Genomic DNA, 7673 nt, shown 5'->3' with positions numbered 1-7673 from the left:
TCGACTGGTGAAGATGGCAACTCCAATCAAATGTTTGGCGGTGAGTCCGAGGATTGTGAGGGGTTTATCTCCGAACGTGAAAAGGTACGAATCTTTTAATGATTATCGAATCGATTATTTTTAATGTTTTCAATTACCTGCAGATCGTTAGTAGGAAGATTGGATTATTCGCCGAAGCCGAAACGGGAGAATATTCAATGCCGGATCACGATAAACGGTCGAAACTACGCAGATGAACAGGATTCGAGCAGCAACAAAAGGTTGCTGGTAATCAACACGCCGAAGAAGTTGAGTATCTTGAGGGACGGTTTGAGTGATTGCAAGAAGCTGAAGGTGCTGGGTCGAGGGAGTTTCGGCACCGTTGTCAAAGGGATTCACAAAGGTAAAGAAAATTTAATTTTCTTTTGAATTGAGAAGTTGGAAAATTTTATTTTGCAGATAAAATTGTTGCGGTGAAAGTGATTAAAACTAAGGAGAAATTGAAGGAGTTGAACGCGCTCGGATTGAAGCACAAAAATGTAATCAGCATTTTCGATGTTATCACTGAAAGCGATTCAAATTCCATCGTCATCATGGAATATTTAGATAACTGTCGACAACTTCAGGCAGTTTTGGATGATGAACGAGCAATTATTGATGTTTGTAGAATCGCTTTGGATGTTGCGAGCGGATTGAAATTCTGTCATGATTCCGATCTGATGCATTTGGATTTGAAGCCGAAGAACGTTTTGCTCACCGCGACCGGAAGCTGTAAAATATGCGATTTTGGAAATTCTTGCGATCGCAATGATAAGGATAATTATACGCATGAAGTAACCATTAGCAACAATTCAATAAATAACGTTATTATCAATTTTTTTACTGTTGCTAGGGAACAGTGATATACACGGCACCGGAGATTTTGGCCGGCGGAAAACCGGATTTTCCAGCCGACGTCTACTCGCTGGGCGTTCTCTTTTGGCAGCTGAAGCATCGCGAGATTCCCTTCAAGGATTTCCACAACAAATTCGTTGTCATTTACAAAGTAAGTTTTTGTTATTTATATATTATTATCTAAAATTATATTTATTTGTAAAAGGTCGTGAAATATCGGCTTCGACCGTCGGAAAATCCGGACGCGCATCCAAGCGATTACGACAATCTGTACAGAAGCTGCTGGAAATCTGAGCCCTCGCAACGACCCAGCACGAAAGAAATAATAGAAACCTTGGAAACGATAATCCCTAGCAACAGTTGTTAATTAATTTTAGTTTATAACTTTAATTTTTACAAATAAAAACGTTATGACTTAATTATTTTTTTTTTCTATTTTTATTTACAGATCTTAATTGATCTTAATTACGAATAAGTAAGAAAAAATTACTACAGAAATTAATGGATGTTTCAAAATGGTTTTAATATTTATCTTTTTTTTTATAATTTAATAAAATGTATTTGCTTAAAAAAAAAATGTATGGAGATGGAATTGAAAGGGATGTGTTTTTTATTTACTGATCTATAAAAATAAATGTGGAATAAAAAAATGGTGCAAAAAGGGGATGCATTTTATTTAGATGCAGACGAGTGGAAGGGCGCTATGAATGCGGGAATGAATGCGAAGATAAAAAATTGTGGGATTGAAGCGCAGGAATAAAACTGCAACGATTTCGTGCGCCGTTGCGTTTCGCATCCGGTTTAGTTACCGGAAATGATTCCCGCTTTTAAATCCCGCGCAGCGAAAACGCTGAAATCATAATAATAATAATGATGATGATGATGATAATGCGGGGGAAACGCGTACGTACATGAATGGAGAGCGAATATAAAAAAAAATAAACAAAACACAAGAGAGGAGGAAAAGCAATGGAAGGAGAAAATCGCGCATTTTCCACGCGAGTATGGGGTGGTGGGATTCGGTGGATTGAGAAGAGCCATGCTCGAGAGAAAATTTAATGAGAGATGGAGCGCGTTTTATTTTTTTATTTGTTTCGTGTATTATTTTTCTTCTTCATTTCGCTGCACTTCGGTGTTTCTGACGTTCGGTTTTTCAGCATTTTTATGTTTGCGCCCAATTGAACTTCGAACCTGGTTCAGAGGTATTCTCGCAACATTACCGTCGCTGGAAATTCACGTTCGAATGATTCCTCTCTATTTGCGTTTAGTGAAATGCACTCAGTTATTAAATATTTACATTTTGCAGAAGTTCGTGTTGAAATTAATCGATTTAGTCTGATAAATCATGATTGCATTGGAAATTTATAAAAAAGATCACTAATCGAGAAGGCTTTTGTTTCAAAATGGTCGACAAATTTGACATTTCATAATTTTCATAATTAATATGAACAATTATTGAAATAGGCAATAATTATGACATTTTTCATATGATTGTAATATTTTCGGATTGTTGAAAACAAATTGAGATCTTAAAACTTACCTTCAACCATCAATGACAAAACAATTCAATTGCTGCTGAAAAACTGATTAATGAATGTAGGTAAAGTATTAAGAAATTAATAGTTTGTTTTTGTGTTTTATTTATTTTATAAAATTGAAAAACATATTCAACAGAAGTAATAGACCAATCAACAAGTTACGATTAGAAAATAAAACAAGGAAATGAGTAAACTTAAAGCGTAATAATTAACCGCATGCTTTGTACACATTTTAATTTTTATTATACAACGAAATTAGTGAGGATAGAAACATTCGTATTTACAATTTGCAATTTCACGAGGATTTTCGAGATCAGAGAAAAAATAAATCAAGTACGCTATTTACATTGGGGTATGTACAATTGCTGGCATCATCTTTTTTTTTTGTGTTTACAATTGACAGCCGTGAACGTAGGTGACGTTGTGGAAGATGGCCGCTGCGGCGGCGGCGGAAGTGAGGAAACTGCAGGGCGATTGGGCGCCGTACCTGGGGATGCCGCCCGTCTGGGGGCAGCAAGGTTGACCGTCGCCGTTTCCGCCGGAAGCGCGAAGACCGCCGGCGGTGAGGAGCTCCTTCTCGACGCTCGCCTGGTGCCTCAGCTGCTCAAGTCTCAGCTGATTCTGACGTTTCCACTTGGTCCTGGTAAGAAACAAACACATACAAATATCAATTAAATAATTCGTAATTATTGCACCGAAAAAAAGAATTTCGTTTCTTTCATTAAAAAAAATGAAAACAATAATTACTACAGATATAAAAGCATAATTCACGCAGACAATTTTTATTTAACAACTACCTGTCAATGATTATCAAAACGATATTAATTATGCAACAATACTATTAATCTAAGTTAATTAGGTTGCATAATGCGTATTACAATTAAACGATTCGGTCAATGAAAGCACTTTTTTTAATTTGACGTTTCTAGACGTTATCAATAATTGTTATTATAAGAACTTTTAATTTGAAAAATATTTTTTTTATAATTTGGTTTTAAAGAACATCGTACTCTGTGATGGTGGTAACTTGTATTAATACTTGTCAAGTACTTTCAAAGGTATGGAGACAGGTGTCTTAAAAGATGGCGTACAATGTATCCTTTGCGATAGTTACCGTCTGTTTTGGTACCAGGTCTTGACCTGAGTCTCGGAGAGGTTGAGGGCGTCGGCGACGTCGCTTCTGTCCGCGACGGAGAGGTACTTCTGACACCGGAACTTCCGCTCGAGGAAGGCGAGCTGGGCGTGCGTGAACGCGGTTCGCCGCCTCCGAGGCTTGCGACCCTTCGAGCCGTCCAACGCTGCCGCCCCCGACAATCCACCGCCCACTCCTCCACCTCCAACACCCGCGACCGCCCCCTCCCCGGCGCCGCCCCCGAAGTACTCGGACTCGCTCACCTCTCCCTGCCCGACGACGCTCTCATCGTCCTCGTGATCATCTGAAACACATATCATCATCATCGTTACCATAATCATCCATCCACACACACTGTGCGCTTTTGCCATCCATTCTTTTCATCGCCCAGTCCACGGCCACCTCTAATTAAGATGCTGCAAGCCACCCCATTCTCCTCTACACTTTCATTTCGCAGCCTCCTCTTAATTTGCGTGGCGAGCGTAAAATATGCGCGACGGCGTCCCGCGAACGTGACTTTTCTGCGGGGTGGGGTTACCGTTGAATGGAGCGACGACGCGAGTCAAGGGCGGCTCTGTCGCGGGCATTAATTAAGCTTTTGTTTCATCGCTAAAACCCCTTCGGAAACCGTGCACATACATACGTACGTCGCAGACGGAAGTATAGGCTTCCGTTGTTTCCTTGCGGCGTTTGTTTTTTTTTTATCAACGCGTTTTAGTTTTTGCTAGGAAATTCCAATTAACTTTTGTGTTCTCGGCTCTTCAAGTGTTCGCGTGGGTGCTCGCCTTCGCGACAACTTTTAAAAGCGGACGAATGAAAACAAGAAACAAAAACAAAGCGAAACAAAAGCTTTAGCAACACTGCTTTTGTTTCACGTTCGTCTCTTTTTCCGCTTCATTCGCCCCCTTCTGTTTTTTTTCTCTCCAAATATCAATTTGGAACGTTTCACCCTTCGATGAATATGTAAATAGCAAAATTTTCGACTTGTTGATTTCGGACCCTCTTCATCATTGACAAAACTTCTGTCACTTTAATAGAGCACTGTTTTTGTCCGCAATTATTTGACAATATACAAAAGTTATATAAGATTTTATCAGTAATTTACAATGAGAAATATTAAGTTATTCAATCCATAAAAATACATATTTATTACTGTAAATACCAATTGTAAATAGAAAAGTAAATAATCTGTGGAAACATGTAGTTTTGTGGATGCGCCGGGTCAATTAATTATTTACTATAATATCGTATAAAAATTATGAATATATTTGTTTTACATAATTTTGCTACGTAATCCTTTATGTAATAGTAAATATTATTTATATTAAAATCTTATATTTAATCTATTATAAGATACAATTATTATTGTACAACTCTTTTTATAAATATTTTAATGAAAGCATCGGGTAAATAAATTATTTATGCTATAATTTTACTATTGAATCTCTCATATTATATTTAATATTAAACATAAGTAGATTTGCAAAAAAAATCACTAATTCAAGTAGTTATTTAACATTTGATCAATTAATGAAAAAAATTACGTAAATATTGTATATTTACAATTTATTAATTCTTATTTATTACATACGTATTGATACAAAGTAGGAAAAATTTATAATTGATAGGAAGAACTTATTTTTGTTTAAATTTCTCAAATTGTATTGTTACAAAAAAAATAAATTGTTATATAAAATTATCTATGTAATTAATTCAATGTTGATGGAAATTTAGGAACAAAATTAAATTGATACTAAAATGTTGTTTTTCGAAATTGATGGATGCGCCAGGTAAAATTATAATAATTTAAATATTATTTATTTGCTTATTTCAAATAAATTATGAAAATGTTTTTATTAAAAATGATTGTTTTTTCTTATAAATTATTATAATAATTATTTCTAATTTAAATGTTAATTTCTCATAGATTATTAAATATTAATTTTTGAAAGATAACATTTTAAAGATGTTACTAACTTTAATGATTTGTTAATAGATGGAATTATGAACTTACCGCTTCTCTGGTGTTGCCGACTGTTTAACACGTCTCCAAGGAGATCCCGAATAAGAAAGGACTTGTGCATCTGATCCTGCATCACCGACGGCGGTGAGTAGTGCGATTCTCCTTTTTGTTTTTATTGTTGTTTTATTTCTTTCGTATCTTGATTTGTTTTTGTTTTTGCGCGTTAATAAAATGGCGATGCTTCTTCCGGCAGTCACATGACACGAACACACTGCAACGCCGGTTTCCGGTGTGTGAGTGTGCCGGACAGAACGATTAGATCTGAGATTCGCGTCAATTTGCGGTCGTTTGATCGCACCCCTAATATCTCGGTCGCATCTACAACCGCCGCCACCACTCGAAACACGAGGGGCGCGTCCAAGTCACGCCCACAGGTTTAACGGGCGCCGCCCCTTAGATGCACGTCTGCGCCAATCGGAGCGCGGCGGAGGTGTGTTTATTTCGTTTTTTGTTCCCCCCCTCTTCCTGTTCCTGCTGCATCTTTCCATCTCGTCGTTGGGGTTGGGGGATGATGATTATAACGTGCGCATTTTCGCATTCAACTACGTGGATAATTATCCCATTATACACTTCCGCATGGATATAAATACGGTTACACAAAGTGTGCACTTTTCGTTAACGAAACCACTTAACATAAAACATGTTTCGTTTCTTGCTATTCCTCTGCAAAAACATATTGCGCGTTAAAATTTTTACCTCACCTTTTATTAATTTACATCGCATCACAAACCCCAATTTTTAATTGATAATTAAGAACAAAATATTTAACGATCACCGAAAACTAAACATTTCAATAACAAATAACTTACGGTTACAATAACAATTTATAAATTAAAAGGACAACTTTGATTATTAATGTACATAAATTATTTTAATTAAATTAGTGTCTTCATTAAACCAACATTTATATTTTATTAAACTTTATAAAATTTATTATTAAACATTAATTAAACTTATAATATAAATAAATTACATTTAACGTTGCTAAGAAACAAAACGGATTGAATGTATAATGTAAATGAATTAAAAAAATTTAAATACAAAAACAAGATAAATACAAAAGATGAAAAAAAAACAGTTACGAAACAATCGACGAAATGTCGTCTTTTTAAAGAAGTAGTCAATTTTTCATAACGTCCGTAAAGAACTCATTTTACGACTAAAATAAAGCGTCCTTCTACAACTCGAAGCTTAGTTTCGAGCGCGTTCCTGCAGATGTCGTCACCATATCAAAAATTCAAACGCAGCCTACGTTTGTCTTCAATTAATTACTTACACACAAAAACAATTGCTGTACGTTTATGCAAACCCGAAGACTCTTTCCATCTAAAACAAAACAAAAAAAACAATTGTACGCCATCAGATGTCGCCACCCAATAATTTTCCTTCGATTTTCCACGTCCGCACATCGACGCAGCAGTCGATATAAATCTCAACCCCCCCGACAAATCCATCAATTGGACAGGTAAAAAATAGTTAAAACAAATATATAAAAAAAAAACCTGTTTTTGTTATAGAGAAATAAATTTCTTTTCGATTTTTGCGCTGCGGCTCCGAAGAAAATCCGCAACGGTAAAAATGGAAATTTGCACCTGACTGGGCAATTTATAAATACAGGTGAGTCATAGAGCGTTCGCATGTGTGTGTAAGTGCTCGTGTATATATTGTATACATCTGTTTTTTTTTTACTTTCTTTTCCGCCCGCGTTCGGCTCTCGGTTTCCTTCACCTTTTCGCCTCGGAAAACCTCGCTTTTCCCCAGACGCGGAAACATTCGAAAGATTAGATTGTTTCTTGCATCATCATCATCGAGTTTTTCCCCAAAGTCTTCGATTCTTCTTCTATATTTTTTTGTTGTAAATTGACGATGACTTCACCACAATAATTTAATATGACTTTTCAAATTATGTACGGTTTCAGAAGATGCGTGATAAATGTTCAAGTTTGCAGATAAATTAAGTGGAAATGTGCAATAAACTGTCGCATAAATCTCGGAATTGATTAAGTGAATATTGGACGTGAAGCAATTACGTTTATCCATTTAATTTTCCGAGTTTCACTCAATTATTAATAATATTTTCTAATTGCGACATTAAAATTAAAAAAAA

General features: G+C 36.0%; 2 protein-coding genes across 2 annotated transcripts; one reads left to right on the top strand and one right to left on the bottom strand.

The window, feature by feature from the left end:
- Positions 1-1272, top strand: LOC108568174 (serine/threonine-protein kinase mos). Its single transcript, XM_017929111.1, has 5 exons — positions 1-84; positions 144-382; positions 439-812; positions 872-1024; positions 1079-1272. Exons 1-5 carry the CDS (start codon positions 14-16, stop codon positions 1238-1240), a joined length of 999 nt encoding a protein of 332 aa, XP_017784600.1. The 5' UTR covers positions 1-13; the 3' UTR covers positions 1241-1272.
- Positions 1273-2681: 1409 nt separating this feature from the next.
- LOC108568236 (NK1 transcription factor-related protein 2) lies at positions 2682-6287 on the bottom strand. The gene is made up of 3 exons (XM_017929204.1): positions 5558-6287; positions 3526-3847; positions 2682-3051 (listed from the first exon to the last, which is right to left on the bottom strand). The coding sequence occupies exons 1-3, from the start codon at positions 5637-5639 to the stop codon at positions 2802-2804; spliced, it is 654 nt and encodes a 217-aa protein (XP_017784693.1). The 5' UTR covers positions 5640-6287; the 3' UTR covers positions 2682-2801.
- Between the last annotated feature and the right edge of the window lie 1386 nt (positions 6288-7673).

This window comes from Nicrophorus vespilloides, unplaced genomic scaffold, assembly GCF_001412225.1.
Source record: "Nicrophorus vespilloides isolate i.1.1-1 unplaced genomic scaffold, Nicve_v1.0, whole genome shotgun sequence".
Taxonomy (NCBI): domain Eukaryota; kingdom Metazoa; phylum Arthropoda; class Insecta; order Coleoptera; family Silphidae; genus Nicrophorus; species Nicrophorus vespilloides.
The sequence above is the reverse complement of the archived record's forward strand: the minus strand, read 5'-3'. Positions and strand labels throughout refer to the sequence as shown.

Coding starts and splice junctions, on each gene's coding strand:
- LOC108568174 (XM_017929111.1), top strand. CDS start 14: ATGGCAACTCCAATCAAATGTTTGGCGGTGAGTCCGAGGATTGTGAGG. Junction 383..438: donor TGTCAAAGGGATTCACAAAG/GTAAAGAAAATT, acceptor TTTATTTTGCAG/ATAAAATTGTTGCGGTGAAA. Junction 1,025..1,078: donor AATTCGTTGTCATTTACAAA/GTAAGTTTTTGT, acceptor TATTTGTAAAAG/GTCGTGAAATATCGGCTTCG.
- LOC108568236 (XM_017929204.1), bottom strand. CDS start 5,639: ATGCAGGATCAGATGCACAAGTCCTTTCTTATTCGGGATCTCCTTGGA. Junction 3,848..5,557: donor TCGGCAACACCAGAGAAGCG/GTAAGTTCATAA, acceptor TATGTGTTTCAG/ATGATCACGAGGACGATGAG. Junction 3,052..3,525: donor ACCTGGTACCAAAACAGACG/GTAACTATCGCA, acceptor GTTTCTTACCAG/GACCAAGTGGAAACGTCAGA.